This window comes from Mycetomoellerius zeteki, unplaced genomic scaffold (assembly GCF_001594055.1).
Source record: "Mycetomoellerius zeteki isolate Tzet28-1 unplaced genomic scaffold, Tzet1.0 scaffold221, whole genome shotgun sequence".
Taxonomy (NCBI): Eukaryota; Metazoa; Arthropoda; class Insecta; order Hymenoptera; family Formicidae; genus Mycetomoellerius; species Mycetomoellerius zeteki.
Window position 1 is genome coordinate 283,463 of NW_017257184.1, and position 18,581 is coordinate 302,043.

Below are 18,581 nucleotides of genomic sequence, written 5' to 3' on the forward strand. Positions count from 1 at the left end.
TTCGCAGGAAAATAGTTTTTTAAAAATTGCAATAACATTATTTATATTTATATAGTGATTCGTTTAATTTCACTATAATCCTTACGTTGCTTAAATACAATCAAAACTATTAATAAACAAATTTTAATGTTGAAATTATCTTTTATTATTATCTTTTACTGATTTTCTGCTCATACGATTACATATAAATAATTTTAGTTTTATTACTGTAATTTTATTACGGTAAGGAAAAGAATCCGTTTTGTCTGTATCAAATCTTTTAATTCTAATCTTGATATGTTATTCGTGCAGGTTTTATCAATTTAATCGCATTTGTATTGCTGTGACGATAATCCGTGATATCCATTAATGTGCACATTTGTTTCAACCTTGTCGACGACCATTTCCACATGGATTCCAGATAATAATTTTTCTAGCCAGAATTCGCGTAGTTGTTTTAATTATTCAATGCGGATATACACAATATTCTCTTTTGTGATACTAATAGGAATAAACGAATAAAGAATTTATGAATTTTGTAATAACATAATAAAGTAATAATGTGTTTATATGTATTTAGGAGCTTTAACTTTTTCTTGTTACGTTCGCATAATTTGAGTTAGAACGTCGTATAGTTACATTGCATGATTCACATTTTTTCATTTGTTTGATTAAACTTAATTATATTAATAATCTCTCTGTACACAACAGGAATATTTTTATCGCATTGTCTTGCATGCTTACGAAACAATTCAACATAAATTCTTTCATAGAGTTTTTATGAAGATTTATTTTTAAACTAATCTAAAATCGCTCTTACAATTATTCATATATTATTTAAAATCGTGTGTGTGTATAATCTTAAATATATTGCCACAAAATTTTAACTAATATATGAATAAAAGTGAGTATACTTTGAATAGTTTTTTGATGTCATTTAAATTTCTTTGTGAACTAACTTTTGATAAGTTCATAATTCGACTACATAATATACGCATATGTAGCTGTCATTTATATGTACAAATAGATATATTCGGTAAGACATAATTATTGTTCTAACGAATATCGACATATTCTTAACGTTTGACTATTCTACTTTACTTTTTGCTGTGTTACACATTTAATTGTGTCTTGAGTCGCTACAAGCTAATTGGCAACAATGTTTGCAGCAGGATCTTTTTATTTCTCTTTCGTTCTGTTAATTTTAGTTTCATTCTTTCGCTTTTCCCTTGTCGTTTATTTTTACCGGTTAAGAGTATTGTCAAGTATTAACAGTCTTACGGTATTTCTGATCTTTGTGCAAGTATCGAATATTTATTTCTGCGTTTTTATTTCTTAATAACTATGCTTTAAGATTACGTTATTTTTTTTTACTCGTGAAATTTGCTTGTCGATATTGTGAATTTATTTGGGTTATGACGACGTAATTTTCACTATATTAATTTATCTAAACACATGGTTGAGTGAGTTCTCCGAGTTCTCATTAACAAAACTGCCAAAAAAGATTAATTATATAATTGTTATAAAATAATACGTAACAATGGACGGCCAATTCAGATATTTCTATCCACACTCACATAAGATTTGATTCATACCGTTAGAAATCTGCACATTATTTTACTTGTTTGACCATTAATCGAATGACTGGCCACCCATTCGTTCCATTACAGAACAACTGCGTGCGATATGCAAAACGCGTAAAACAAAAAGTATTTTATTGTTTATTTTATTGTTTACATCGAAATATGTAAAACACGTAGACTGGCATTAGGGATTATTATATTATTTTATGTTTCATATCGAAATTGTATTTAGTATTTTATATCACAAACCAATCAAAGATAAAGAAGGAAAACTAACGCATATCGTTAAATTATATCTATTAAACTTATTCTCGCTACTTATAGCAACCTCTAAAAAGAAATTCTAATTATATGATTTTTTATTCTTTGCTTTTATTGCATGAATAAATATGAATAATCCAGGAAAAAAGATCTAGAAAGAGACGACGCGAATAAGCTCTGATTTACGTAAACAGCACATTGTCAGTCGAAGATTCTTCGATAGAAAAGACACGGATTTGCGCTACCGTTCAGATCGGATTGTCGTTCAGCCAACCGGAAATGTAGACGGCACAAGTTGTGGGTTCCGGTTTCCGCAGTACAATGGGCGACCTGCCCTTTGGTGGAAGAGTGTCAGTGGATGGTGGCGTGCAATCCATCACTCTCATTCACGACCATCCTCGCTTCTTCCCTGTGTTGCTGCTATACGACCGCTCTCCTGCCATTCCGCCTTTCCCTTCGCATCTCCGTTGTACTGTCACATCACTTATCCCTGGTAGACAGGCGGACAGACGGACGCTTAAGCCGTGTTCGCAACGCGCCTTTCCTATTTTTCACCTCCGTAGTACCAGGAGAAGAGATCCAAGTATTCGTGCTTTCCTTCCTTCCTTCCATGGTCTTGCTGGAATAAAACTGCTGCCACGGAGAGAATTGATGCTTCCTGCTGTAAATTCGTCCTATTTTTCACGGCGGGTCATCCCGCGGCGACGGTTGCCTCGCCTCGCTTCGTTGTAGCAGCCTAACAAGGGATTTCTACTTCAACGGCGACGGTCTGAGCTGGATCACTGCTCCTCTACTTTATACTGTATAAATCCGTGTATACTTCCAAGCAGTGTGAGATTTTATACCGTTGCGAAAATATTGGCATGGCATCGTTGATATTATAAATATATATGTACGCAAATATTTCTATTATACTCACAATTCGTCTTGGATTTTTCTCTAAAAATCTTTACCTGTCACGGTTAAGAGCTGGATCAAACAATATTAAATAAAATAACAAAATTGTATTTTTTTTTAAATTGCGAAATTGCGAAATTAATATTTCTCAAACGAATTACATATTTTTGCAAAAAGAAACGTTTTAATTTATTACAAGCTATGTATTATGCTGCTCTAAATGGGTAAATAGGATTACGTATATAAGACGGGATGTAGGAAAAGCTGATATTAAGATTATAAAGATACCACAGAGGCTGGTAATTAGGAATAAGAAAATAACTCTGGTCTGGCAACTAAGAGATTTAGTAGAATAAGTTGAAATGAATAGAAGCGGAGTCAATGGACGAGTCTTTAATCTAGAATCCGATTACTTCTCTAACCCCGTTCTGAAAAAGTAATAAAAGAACTCCATAAATCTCGTTAAGCTATTCAGATCTAGTTTAACCACATTGACCATAGCAAAATTGCACTTCTATTATGTTGAAAGTTGAATAAACTTGCTGCGAGATTTGTAGCGATCTATTCAATCGATCACTGTGCAAGCTGACTTTATATTCGCGAAAAACATTTTTTTTTCTCGTTGGATCGTATAAAAAGTTTTTTTTCGATAAGACATCACTGTCGCGCTAAAGATTTATCGTCTGATTCCCGCGCGTGCGCGCTCACAGATTGTTTATTATCCTATACACTTCGTATTTAATGAGTTTCTACTGTCTCTGTTGGTGATATTGTTACTCATTTCGAGTTTTCAAATACACATTTCCATATATTTATTCTGAGTCGTAACATTGTTTTTGAATGGAAAATTAATGACTTTTCATATTTGATAACTTTGTACGTCTAAGTTACACTAATTGCAATGATTGATCGATACATATGCACTGCGAGAAAAAAATAGTTGCAATTACCATAATTTATAATCATTTTTTGGGACAACTATATATATTCATAATTGTTTTAATCATACAAATACAGTCAATTGAGCTATTAATAATAGCCACACAAATGCTTGTCTGTAGTTTTTTCTGAACATATTTTTTAATTATTACCATATAAATAGTAAGTGAATTTAAGAAAATAATTATATTTATTGTAATTGCGATTGCATTTACTGAACAAAAATATTTATTTTATTTACCATTTATATCTTGATATTTTTTTTATTATGTTAATATTTAAAATAATTATAATTTATAGTACAATTTTTTCATTTGAGAAGACTATTACATATGGTTATAATTATTAATATTATAGCAGTAATAACCACAAAAATAGTTTCTAATAATTATTTTACCCTGCAATTATGATCACAAATTTCAAACGCTTTTCTCTTAATGTTTCTAAGTCTTTCTTATTTTTCGTTCGCGTAAATGTTGGATGGATAATCGATAACTATATGGTTCATACTCATCATGTGGCATCGGAAACGGTCCACCCTCATTGCCGTTGTTACGGGAGTAATAACTCGCTCCTAGCAGCTGCTGCAGCGACAAGTGTTACGAATGTCCTCTTCAAAGACCATTTTCCTTCATGCCGTGCAGCATCAGGTAGTATCATTTGCGTTAAGCTTTCTAAATTAATAAGAGAATAAACGCAAGCCGTCTTTTAAACTTTAAAAATACCTTTTCATAAAAATTTCATAGAAGCTTTTTAATTGCAGCCTAGAATGAAGTTATTCATTATTTGACACTTTTCCAAGAATGAGTTATTACTTCTCCAAAAATTCTTATATAAACCATTCTTATATATACCAAAGGACTTAGAGATATTTACAATTTACACATTACTCTTTAAAGACTTATGCATGTGTCTTTCGGACGACATTGTTTTTACATTTATTGTTATACAAATCTTCTTTATTTTATATTTTAATAGCTCATAAAGGAATATGATATTTTATTCTTACACCGAAGATTTTTTAACATACGAGTGCGTGCAAGAAATATCTACGAATAAGTTAAGATAGTTAAATGTGTAAAAGCAATGTTATGTTAGAGTAAAATTCATCTATCATATTTTGCACGGAGCGGAAGATGATTATTTGACATGTGAAAATTCGAAGGAAGAGGAAAAGTATTCGCATTTTGTGCAGAATCAGCATGTATCATCGTTTGTACTTTTTGATAGCATCTGCAAAGAAGTTTGTCTAAAGTTTACGTAGATCGATTCTTTTGACTAACCGGATTTTGCTCCTGCTTACTACAATCTGATAGGACAAAAGCAAGCGAGACCGAATATGCACCGTCATGCTTATTATGTATTTAGCGTGTATCGTAATTCATCCAACCGCCACAGGGACTGTGTAACTCCAGCATGTATAGGGCTTAGAAGTTCCGACGACTTATGACAGAACTTTGTGAACGCTCTGTGGTTTATGCACCGAAGCCTGTGTATCTTATCTGTGTATTAAGTTCCTTCTCTTCTCTCGCGAAATTCAGGCGTACATATGTGCACTCATGTATTTATCATATAGCATACGATTATTTAGTATGTTAATGCGACATGTATAGCGAATTTCCTACGTTTGATATATTATCTTCCCTCATAATTCTATTTATTCAAGCTCTTGTTATTTAAACTCTTGTCTTTTTTTATGACAGTAACAAATCTCTATATATTAATTATATAAGAGCAATTTTTTAACAAGTAAAGATCATTTAAAAGAATAATAATTTTTAAAAATTATGTACATCTATTTTATAACAACACATATAGTAAAATTTTTAATTACTACTTGAGTTATATTATCGATACATAATATTTGACAAATTTTTTTATTATTATATAGTCTATCTTTATTCTATATTTATTAATGATATGAACATTTTACGTTTATTTGCGTTTAATACAATTTCTAATCCAATTTTATCAGACGTAAAAATACACAAGGTAGTCTTTAAATTAGGATAGCTATCTCGTCCGTGGAAGTTGGACTGCTTTGGTGGAGATTTGTACGGTTCTCAACTTCGCAAATTATATGTACACAATTTGCGTGAGTGGACGAGATGGAACGTGTAGAAATTTGAACTTTTGAAAAGGCGAATGGTATCCTTGAGATTTCACGGCGAATGTTTCGCAGTACGTTTGCATAACTGCTTTCGCTTTGAATTAGTAGGACCGTTCGCCCACTGATTTTACCCGACCCTGTCGACAAAGTGCTTTGTCGCGAGTGTATAGCTATGTTCTCGAAATTCACTGGACGCGTTGAAAAATACCGTCGAAAGCAAAATATTTTTAATATAGAGAGTTTTGCGGTTTGTGAGTAATTATACAAGTAAACTGATCTCTTGTGCAGAATATAATCTGCTCGTCGTTCCATTGTCTGCTTTTCTCTACTTTTTCGTTATCTCTCTCTATTTTCGTAATTTTTCTTTTTTGTCTCATCACCGATTTTAGACAATGCAGCAAAAATCGGCAATAAAACAGAGATAAAATGAATTGTTAAGATAGTACGGTATATTAACCGGGGCGGAAAAGTCCAGGAGTAAAAATATAATAGCTTCTGTAAAACTGGACCGAGACGGTTTCGTGCATAAGTTATGATCTTTACAGGCAATTTTAGAGTTACGGCACGTTTACGATTCATTGTAGGAAATACGCTCAAATAATACAATGGGCGAAATAAAAATATTCGGATTCCTTCTGTGGCTTACTAAAGTTAGTGTTCTTAACATTTTTAGTGATTTTATTGTGCGATTTACAATTTGATTTTCTCATTCTAGATTATAGAATTCACTGAGTAAATGTTACAGTTTTTATAATATTGATCGAATCAGATTTATCTCTTTTTTGATAATAATTGCGCTGAATTGTGAAATTATCAAAGACTTCCATTTTAGCTTGTTAAATAAATAAATACATAGGCTACATGAACGTTTGTACAATAAGAGTACCTATATATTAAATGACTATAATTACAACATATTTGATATAATTTACAAGCTCACTTTATCGATCACAAACGTCATTATATGCTAAATCTTATTTATTTCAAAATATACTATGACAATATAAAATACATTTGTAGTTTTAACGTTGTAATCCAAGATAATTGCACATTGAAAAAAATGTTATGGTTGTATCAACAAAAAGTACAAACAGAACGAGTTCTAGTCATATGAATCAAAACTCTGGTTATTATAATTGAATTTCTGATTAACTCGACTATAGAATGTTTAATAGATTAATTATAATTTGATTTGTACCGTTTTGGTTAAATTTACGTGAATTTCAATTACAACAAGACTATATAAACATCTTTGGTTGTAATTGCATTATTGCAATAGATGTCACAATTGATGCGAATTATTATCATGAATAATCGCAAACTATTTAATTTATTGTTTTATTTTTTTATAGAATGTATGTGTACATATAAATACGGAATGTGACATGTTAGTATAAATAGAGGAAAATAAACAGAGTTTCATGTCATTACTGATTGACGTACCATTAAGTAGCGTTTAAACGCTGGTAGAAGAGGATTACAAATCGAGGGGTAGGAAAAAGCGTTTACGAAAGTTTTCAATTACATTAGAGACGGGCACTAAGCTCGTCTTCGACGACCCTGCGTAGGGTTCACCTGAGATCCGCCATGATCTCGCTCCAACTCGATCCGAGAGGATGTGAAGCGAGTAAACTTATAAACTATGAAAGTTACTTCCCTATTCAATGAATTGACCGTGCATCCTTCGGTACGTGCCTCGAAACCATTTCGCCTCGATTCTTTTTCTCTATCTTTCGCCCCCTGAACGAATTTTCCTTTCCCGTTTTATTGTGTCACCGCACGTGAGAAAGAATACAGCAACAACAGGTCGACTGGAAAATTACCAGTTTTCACGAAAAACGTAAGGCGGAACATTGTACAACAAAATAGGTCTTTTCTGTAACAGTTACGATTGTAAGTTGAATTATAAATATATCTTCGCTATTGCAATTTATTTTTATATTATACATATATATATATATACATATATACATATACAGTGTAACTGAAATAACGCCCACTAATCATATAGTGTTATTCCTAATAAAAAAAACTGAGACGAAAAAATCCTCTACCATGCAATTTTCGCAATATTTTTTTTTAGTTATCCAATGAGCAAAATGTCTAAAATTGACGTATAAGACAGGTTTAAGATATCTTTAAGAGTTCTTTAAGAAAAATCTTCAAAATATTTTACAAAGAACATGGAAAGATATCTCAAAATTGTCTTATACATCGATTTTTATCCGTTTATTCGGCAATATTTAGAAATTAATATTTCGTTAACTAATGCGAAAATTGCAAAATGGTAGAGGACTTTTCGACTTAGTTTTTTTTATTAGAAATAGCACTGTATGATTAGTGGGCGTTATTTCAGTTACATATCTTCATTACATAAAATCAGATAAATGCAATTATAATTGAAAAGAATGTATGGAAAATTCTGAATTATTTTATACGTGAATTTTATGACATTACGAGAAAAAATTTAATATACATTTACATTTATATAGAGAGATTCAACATGTTCATAAAACGACATATTCTCTTTTGTAAAATAGACATCGGTTACGAATGATAAATAAATCATTTGTACAAAGAATATTTTTTACAAAGATATTTTTTACATATATTAATAGTGTGTTTATTAGTTACAAATACAATTGGAAATTCAATAACTCAGATCTCTGATGTGTCGATAGCCGCGTCGCTTTTCAATCGTGCGTGACTTGTGACAATCGTTATCGTTGATAAGCTCGAATGATCGATAATTCGATGTATGCACGGTACGGCACGGAAGCGTCGTTGAAACGGATGTCTGAATATTCGCTTTGCTTCCTGATGCGCCGAGAGCGCATCAATTTTCGTCACGTCGGCAGGCGGCCACAGGAGATACGGCTTGCCGACTTTTACGACACGACGCCACGCTCTAATGGAGATATGGTTTTGTTTCCGTGTTACAGAAGTGGAAAGGAGTGTAGGCACCGCAGCACCGGGGGCGGCGGATGCAGCTGCAGGGGGCTCTCGGGGGCTGTCACCTTCTCCTGCCCCCTCGTCACCGTCGACCCCCGTAGCGACTAGCAGCCCGTCTGCCTCCGTTTCCTCGGCTTCGTCTTCACCTTCACCCTCTACTTCAGCTTCCGCCCTCGTCGCGGGACTCGATAAATCAGTGCTTCAGGTAAGCTCGCTTACTTATACGCGTGCGTGAAGCTGCCAGGGTAATAATAGCAAAAAATACACTCAATTAAAAAAAATATATTTCACATTTATCCGAGTTTGTATATTCTGCTATTTTATTTGCTGTTTGGTTTTTATTAATTAAAATTTTGTATACATTCTTTAATATTAGAAATTTAAAATTATATAATTATTGTGTAGTACGAACTAATATTGGTCTATGCTTGTATAATATAATCTAAAAATGCTTATTATAACGAACAATTAGCAATTTTTATCTTCTCAATCTTGTGTAAAATTAGTTTTTATTTAGTTTAGACTAATATTATTTACGTTATTGTATACCCATTAATTACTGTGTTACTCATATAACATCGCTTTTTAATCTGAGGTTCCAAGGCAATGCCAAGTTGCTTCGGGCATACTAGAATCTCAGATTAAAAAGCAATATTATATGAGTAATATTGTAAATAATGTATACATGTATATAATAATGTAACAAATGATAGCACCTTGCAAGTAAAGCTTCATTTCTTTCAAGTAAAATTTTATTTCTTATGTTTGTTTTTATTCACATGGAACGTGTTTTTACATGGCATCGATAAAGTTAACAATTTGAACTAATACCGTTATGCTCAAGTAACAGATAATAATTACCGCTCGGTTATCTTCGGAATCCGATTGGAAGATATCGATTTGATTACTCTGGTGTTGCTACGAGGGGATGGAAATATTCCCAATAAAGGGTTCTCAAATGTTTTACGATTTATTTTTACTCGGGTTTGCTTTATTTTAATTCTATTTTCTTGCAATTTAAATGCGTTGCTCTAGATGTACCTGTTCTGTAAGATATTATTCTTTGGACAAAACGTGAGTGAAGTCCGTAATGCTAATTTCCGTCGTTTTCTCGCGTCGCCGAAAATGGCGGAGTTACGATAACGGCAAGAGCTTGCCTGTCCTCGGGCATCTTGGCTAATTAAAGTGCATAAATTACGCGAATGCGGAGAGAGAGACTGACGAGAATATAGCAACGTTGCTAGATTCCTACAATACGGTAGCATGTCTCTAATGTCGACGAAAAATATGTTAAATAGCCTTATGAGAGGTATATTTTTCGGGAGATTCGTCTAGCCGGCAGACATAAAAAGAGAAAGAAATCGATCTATTTTTTGTATATGTATATATTTTCACGTATACTGGTTTTGATTTGCGTAATATCGAGGAAACTGCTTTTAAAACGCAAAAACACAGCTGTTTTAAACATAAAAATACAGGATTATGTATAATGTATAATTATTAAATTGATGTATATATATCTGTATTATATTTGTATGTTTATAATTATATTCGATTCCTTTTGAACTTTAAACGAGTACCCTATTAGATTTTTCTCTTTGCTTGTACTCTTTTTTTTAGTCTGTCTGTATATTTAAACTCAGGAAAACAGATATATGCACATGCTTTGTAGGAAGAGCTAAAAGTAACATACCTGTTCTCTCTGATGGAAAAGCGTTTTCTTTGAGAACGCAAATTAAAACGCTGTTGTAGATTGTATTAAGCTCACGAGCATATTGCGATGTATTCTGTGTGCAGTATGTAGCGTGTCCCTTATGGGCGAGGAGTCTTAACTTGGTTATCAAGGTGTCGGCTAAATTAGATCCGCTTTCTACAATTAGTATTCAGAGTAGAGTGACGTATCTGGTCGATATCCCTCATCATATACATATATTGTACGTATTCCGTCTTAATATTGTGTGTGTGATATGTCATCTTTAATACATAATCAGTGAATGTGTGTAACACTACATAGAATCTGAAGGATTACGGGCGAATAAATAACTTGAAATAACAGACAATATCACATAAAGGTTTTTATATCAAAAATTAATTTTCTTCATGCTCGTATTTTATTTTCGTTTACGCGCAGCAATTTTTATAAAGCGATACAAACTTTGTTATAAGAGTTCTGTTTTCTCTGAAATACGGTTCATAAATTACATATAAATCCGTGGTGACGTAGCGAGAATACAGAAATAGAGGAGATATCTTTTTTTCTAGGTATATGTCAAACTGTCACAGAGTAATCGGATGGTGCTTCGTGCGTAACATTTTAACTTTATGAATAATAATGAAAGAGTTCCTGTGGTTATTAAGAATATTGTGCTTTTGGATAATTTTATTTCTGGTTTTCTCTTTATTAGGAATTTGTCGTAATAAAAGTCCTTTCTCATTTTGCTCTCGCAACTCATCGATTCCATGAAGTGCATACTAATCATAATTTACTGAATCTATTTGTCTACAACGTCTTTGAACATTTGCTTTTAAAGTTTGCTTATATTTTCAAATATTTTTTATCATACATACTTTATTATTTTATTATTTATTATTATTTTTATTTGAGTATTATTTTTATTAATTCAAGTCTCGCAAATTTTTTGAATAGTCTTTTATTATCAGCAATATTTCCGAGCATAAATTCCAATAAACTTTTTACGTGAGCGGTAAGCGAAAGATGTGCAGGATGCACAGTAATAGCTTCATCGAGATCGAAGAGAGTCATCACTGGAATTGCAAATGGAGTTTTGAGGACTTATCTATTGTTGATGCTGCCTCAGCAATAACTTCTTATCGCGTCAGCATGTTTCATAGGATCTCGACCTCGACTTCTAGTCCGCATTCTCCTTCGATCGCGATCTGGTTACGACAGCAAATTTCGAAAGAAATGTAATTTCGACTGAATATTCTGCAATTGGTGGCACGAGTTCGGTTATCAGGGATAGGAATTAGATTTGTGTGACGACGGTGGACAGCGCAAGGAGAGAGAGGGTCGATGTTCATGCAAGCGTATAACTTGGTCAATTTTATCAAATTACTCTGCCGGTTTCTATCCCTTCGCACCATACTGATCTTCATTCACTCTCCGTACGTGGGCTGTTCTTTTGTGACGGACATAGCTTGAGCGTACAATCTAGGAAATATGATAGAATAAATTAAGTCAAATTTCACTTTTGTATCCACACAGGATGCTTCTTTCATGATTCGACAGAGCGGAAATTTATCGTCTTTTATAGCATGAAAATTTAATTTAAGAGCGCACTTGGCTGACGCAGTAAGTTTAATTTAGCAGGCGCTGTAGCTACGTTGATCTACGTGATCAGAGTTTTATGTGTAAATGTTAATATCCTGGAACGAAGAATATCTTTTTAGTTCGCCCTACGTCTTCCTTATACCCTACGGATTTTTAAATTTGTATATATCTTTCTCGTTACAGTACGATATTGTTTAACGAAGCATATCTACTTTCTATATCCATTGTTCTGGTTCTTATTATTTTATTTAATTATTTTTGTAAGAAAACCAATCTTTTTGTTAAACTATTTATTATAACAAGATATAAACATATAATTGTATAGGCTCTCGTAAAATTCTTAGGTGTTTTATTTTTGCTTTAACTGAGCTTATCTATAGCGCGATCTTTTCCAAGTATTTTTCAAGAATTTATTCTCTTTGAACTTTTATGACCCTGTCTGTCACGTTTATATTTTATAAAATGTTTTTTTTTCCTTTTTGCTCATGTCAAAGCATGTAGCATTGCAGTTCTTCTTGAAAATGTGACATTTTATGCGCTCTTCATAAAGGTAAAATATTTTTGATCTTGTATAACTTGTTTTTTACTAAGAACATTGTGATTATATTTATGTCATACTTATCCAATATTTTTATATTACATTTCATTTTATTATACTTGCAATTAGATCTATTTTAATTATCATGATAGAGATAGAGAGAGGATGCGTTAACAATTAGTTGATTAATGATTAATTATGATGTAGGGTTTGATACTTTCCGGTAACACGTAATATCTCTGTCTATTGTCCAAGTAACTTTTACCAACGTCTCAGCAAACATTGCATAGGTTCCAGTACGCTTTTCCTATTTGCCGAGTCAACAGTTAGACTCCAGCCAGTCTAACGCCATAATAGCTATCTCCCGGCTTCTATTTCCGGCTACGCTGTCGCACTGACAATTATTGTGCTGTTTGCATAAAGCGATGAGAGGCCTCGAGGTAACGAGACTTGAGTAGGAATCAAGTTGCCAATGAAATGCTGTTTCAACTCTTGATGATAGACCACTTTTTATTTTATGCGTGTTGGTTGTCACATTTGGTCTGTTTTCTGTTCCTGCACTAGTGCACTAGACTGCACTAGAACTCTCTTTCTCGCTTTCGATATAGATCAAACACATATATATATATACACTATCTCACTTTAAGTTCCAAAAGTGTACACTAATTCAGCCACAGAAAACAAACCTATTAATTGAAGCGTGGAGTTCGTTAAAATAACGATTATGTCAGTTGGGTCAATGATATAAATAGAAACATATATACACACACATATACACGTATTGTGTTACCTATAGATGATATAGTGAGCGTAATTCATCTAAGATATTCGACGTTGATTTAGGGATATCCATTTTGAATGATCTGGTGGATGATTGATTTGATGATTGATTTGATCCATTGTTGGAAGGAAATTGTTCAGATTAGGAACTTGTGCGTTTGGAGAGGAGAAATAAGGCAGTAAAATATCTAAATGTTATAATTTTATTAATTTAACGTATGTAATATTAAAATTTAACAACATTTTAATCGAAGATATATTATTTATTCTTTTTGCATTAACTGCATTAATTTTCTGTATGATGCTAAAATGATACTCTATTTTCTTGATTTTTTCTTTTTTGATTCTGTTGTGTATTATAATGAATGTTATTATTTTATCTTATATTTTAATTTTGGTTGATAAAACATATTTCCTGAATAAAAGGAGCTGAAAGTTAATGTAGACAAAAAAGGCTCATACACAGTAGTGCAAATATTCGTTATATATAGAGCAAATTTCATATTCGAAACTTCTCTGAACATGATGTTAGTGTGTGCTTCCTCATACTGAATTCCCGTGTTCGCGTTTCCACGGCACTCCAATAATTTGGAACTGAGTCTCTTTACGGTATTCAGCTTATTGAATTCTTGATCTCCATATTTTGTCTTGCGATAAATTATGTGAGTTTAGTTTGAACTTACATGTATTTTGCATAAAATACTGAAAGAGCAAACATTATTTTCTAGCCATATTACGAAAGATTAACAATGTAGAAGTATTTCTATGTTTTTATGATTAAATTAATTTTGAATTTATTATTGGAAAGAGATTCGTATTTATACGTATATAATGCTTACACAGATTATTAAAATTTAGATATAGCTATATAATTTCTAGTATGTAAAACAAAAATAATATTGTAACAAGAATGTAGTTGAAAAAGAGAATTGCTTTATTAAAAATGTTTTCAAATATTTTTTATATGGCTTTTAGTATTTTAATTAAAATTTCGAAATATCTTTTGAAAGATATATTATTTTCAATTTTTAAATACACTAAGCAATAATAATAAAAGTCTTGAAAGCGAGGCGATAGAAGGAGAATGAAATAGCTTGTCCAATGAACCGTTTGACGCATCAAAAAGTCGTAAGTCGACAATCGACAAACTTTGTACAAAGTGCACCTGCGCTAACTTTTTCGTATTTATTGTCGTTTGGAAGTAACACAGTCGAAAATAGCTTCTTTTGTGTAAGATTTTGTTGTAATATATACATATATGTATATATATAATTATATTAGAAAAGATTTAATATATGTAGGGGGGGACCGGGGCTAAGCTGGCATTTGAATTTTGAGTGGCAAAAATATATCTTATGAGTTCCCAATTTATATTGTAGATAGCATCTTGTGTGTCTTCTTTACCAATGAAGATTGGTTAGTTTAAGTGCGCCGCATTGTTATGTTTAGATAGTCAAACGTGTTTTCGATAGTCAAAAGTAATTTTTGAGATTTCATTTTTCGAATCACATCATTTTTTGTGTAGATATATGGATGAAATGAAGTTGCAAACACCAAAACTTTTTATTGCATATATCTTGTAATCTTATAATCACTCTATAAAACGCTAATAATCATTTGACTAAAATCATTTATTTTGTTATTGAAAGTTGCAATTGAAAAAAAGCTGCCCACTTAGCCTCCCCTTCTATATAATTATGTAATTAAGAATATATTATATATAAGCTGTTTACCAATAATTTAACTAACTCTTTCAAATCTTAATCATGACCTCTTTACGCTTTATTGCGCTTTTAAGTTTCATACTATATATTCCGTTGTATTTTCATTAGGTACTTTAAATGTCGTTTTACCTTTTAAAACTTTTTCTTAATTTTTTGCATAATTCGATTTCGTTTATTTACCTATCGCAGTTATTATTGTTAATGAAGGCTTAATATATGCTGAAACGTTAAAAGTTTTTGTTTGTGATTTCGATGAGAATAAATATTTTTGTCATTTAATTTAGTTATTGTAATTGCTCGTGTTTATTGATCATTATCTCTCCTTGATTATGTTTGCATGTAGCGTATTTGATTAATAACTAATAGAATATTATTATTATATATATTTTGTATATATAATTTATAATATTTATATATAAACCTATTGTAATATATGTAAACAATATTTACATATATTACAGTTATTTTATTTTGTTTACTAAATATATAATAATAATATATATAAAGTGCAATAACACATATATACATATTATAAAACAAATTTTTGCGGACAAATAGCCAGGGTTCGCAAAAACCCAGTTTTTTCCAGAAAAACCTAAATTTGTTTGGGGTTGTTGTAAGTTTCTGTGGGTTTTTGTGGTTTGTGGATTTTTAGGTTTCTAAGATTCTAGTAGCAGTCATCTATTGTTTTAAAAGCGTAGTATCTGTTCGACAAAAACATAATGTCAAAAAGTCGTCCAACAGATACTACCAGGATTTAGGACCCACATTTCATTAATATCATTTATGTTAAGCAATCATGTTGCAACAAGTTTCCGATTAATTTATAGATAAAACACTAGTTTAATTCTTAATGTATGTTGTAATAAACTAGTGTATTTTTAAAGATCCAATAAACGTTGCTCGTGTTTTTTGACCTTTCTACTAATTTTTGCTTAGCAATCTCGAGCTAGATATTTTACACATTTTAATTTATTTGCACGCGGGTCATACAATGCATTCTAATAACTTTCTATTTAAATTTCATCGTTATTATCTTGATTTTATTTACCAACACTTCGATGATCATGAGGCTTTAACTTTAAAATGTTGGATTGATATTAATTGTAAACTTATAAGAGCCATATCACAGGTACATTTTTAAAATGATGTATTTCTAATAATGTTTTTCTATATCACATTTTTTTAATAATTTCTTTCACAACTTACAATTTCAACATTATAAGGCGAACCAAAAATTAAATAAAGTACTATATCATTCAAAGAAAAAAATTTTTTAATTAGAAATATTTCCTACATAGATCAATACATTCTCTTAATAGACAATTAATGTTTTTTTCATTTATTTTATCAAACGTATTACACAGTATGTTTGGAATGATTTGGTAAAACATTATTCGATTTCTTTTGAAAATTTTCGAAAAAGACTGCTTTTTCTCGCCATTCAACGACGAAATAGTTAAATTCACTTGATGACGTTAAAGATTTATCAATTTTATATAACTTTATTCGTAATGTTAAATGTTCAACCTTCATATTTTTCTCTTTCCAATGTTTAATTATAATTAAACTAACATAAATGAATTGAAGTATATAAAAATAAAATATCTAGCTTGAGATTGCTAAGCAAAATTAGTAGTTAAAAAGGTCAAAAAATACGAGCATTTTTTTTAGTTTATTGAATTTTTGTTTAAAAATGCGAAGGTATATTAATATTATACAAAACAATGAAATTTGACATGCATTTGGGTTTTTGTAATTTGTACTTAGGTTTTTGTACAAAAATCCAGTGGGTTTTTGTAAACTAGGTTTTTCTGTGCCAACCCTGCAAATAGCTGTGAGATGTTTTCGATTATTAAACTAAGAGCAATTGCTTATTTATGAAGAAAAAAGCGTTTTTTGATGTAATGTTTTACGGTTAAAGCCCGCGAGGTTCGTCATAATAAAAATATGGATACCGTTGTGCGGTTCGATCGTTGCTAAGCATCACTTTCAACGCAGTTATGTTCAAGGGAGGTATGCTTTATCGCGTCTTTTTTATTGCTCGGGTGTTAAAACCGGTCGTTAAATTCTCAGTGAGAAAATCCCGTTTTATGATTTTTGAAAAGTATAATGAAAATAATAATACACATTGGTTATAGATTGTGATGAATACGGATAGCGGAAATCACATTATGGATACGTATACGAATTTATTTGTGAAATTCTGTAATTTATTTCAGCGAAGAAATTGTATTTAAATTTATAGAAATCGATAATTAGAAAGATTGAATAAGTTTCTAATTTACAAAAAAAATATCATTTTCAACAAAGAAAGATTTAGTATAGATCGATAGAAGTACTTATTTTTAATTTGGCTTGTATCTCTTATTTTTTGTCGTAGAATCACACTGTATATACGTATTTTCTTATAATTTATGGTTGAATCATTTTTTTTTAAATTGTATAGTATAAACATAACATTAAAAATCTCTTAAAAATAATTTTTAAAAGATTTTTAACGTTATATTTATACGACTCAATTTAAAAAAAAACGATTCGATTATAAATTATAAGAAAATGTATACAATGTGTTCTACGATGTCCATTTTGAGGCGGAAACATAAGGGATATGATCATTCTTCGACAACGGGCACTTAATCAAGGCCTCTTCGAGTCGGACAAGGGTGGGTGAAAGGCGGAACGAACCCAAGAGCTTAGTCTAGGTGGCAGACTCCGGGGGTTGCCGGACTGAGCGAGACCTTAATTTCCTGTAGCACTACGGTTTATCTCTTCCGCGATTTATCGACTCCCTCGAAAGTTCCACGTTTGCGATCCCCTCGTCGAATGCTAGTTTGGGTTTCTTGCATGCTTGTTGTTGCATCGCCGACCGATCGATCAGTCGGCGTTAGGCTGAGAATTTCATGGTAGTTTTTTTTTTCCAATATGTTGTTTGCCGTAAATGTTTATTTAGCTGCTACGATCTTTTGAAGTATTTCGACTAGAATTCTGTGCACAGCGAACATGCACGTTAAAATCGCCAGCGGAGATGTTTCCAATGTCTAGCGAAGCGTTACGCGCGCGCGCACGTGTGGACGAGCTTTTAAATTATATTATTATTGGCTTTACAATTCATAGCTGTAATGGAAATACGATTACACAACTTGCCTTGATATTTAATTAAACGCACCAATATAGCTATTTGCAAGAAAAAACTGTTCGCCATAATGATTGTTGAAAAATGTAAATTTGTGATGCAATTGAATGTTTATTCATGCTTTATAATAGCCGTTCGATTTATTTAAAATAATTGTGTTGCGGATTTTTTTTCGTGATCGAGAATTATTCTCTTTGAAAGTTATTTTTCACACATAATTACTTACTTGGACTATTATCACAACATGTTAGTTTCTGTGAACACGAAACCTTGTATTCAAGAATTTAACTTTCAAATTTATCAGACAATACGCTCTTGAAATTTGACTCGTTTTAGGAGATGTCCCGTATATTCAGCATTTGCCTGTTCTTGATCCTTAGCGAATGCCGA

The 18,581-nt window shown here is 31.6% G+C and overlaps 1 protein-coding gene across 9 annotated transcripts in view; it reads left to right on the top strand.

The window, feature by feature from the left end:
- LOC108722985 (dystrophin, isoforms A/C/F/G/H) overlaps window positions 1-18,581 on the top strand; it is a 477,563-nt gene that overhangs the window by 104,992 nt on the left and 353,990 nt on the right. For all 9 annotated transcript variants that reach the window (XM_018448392.1, XM_018448399.1, XM_018448394.1 and 6 more), the window contains one exon: window positions 8,712-8,926. In XM_018448392.1, coding sequence (XP_018303894.1) covers window positions 8,712-8,926 — 215 coding nt within the window. The remainder of the gene's footprint in view (window positions 1-8,711; window positions 8,927-18,581) is intronic.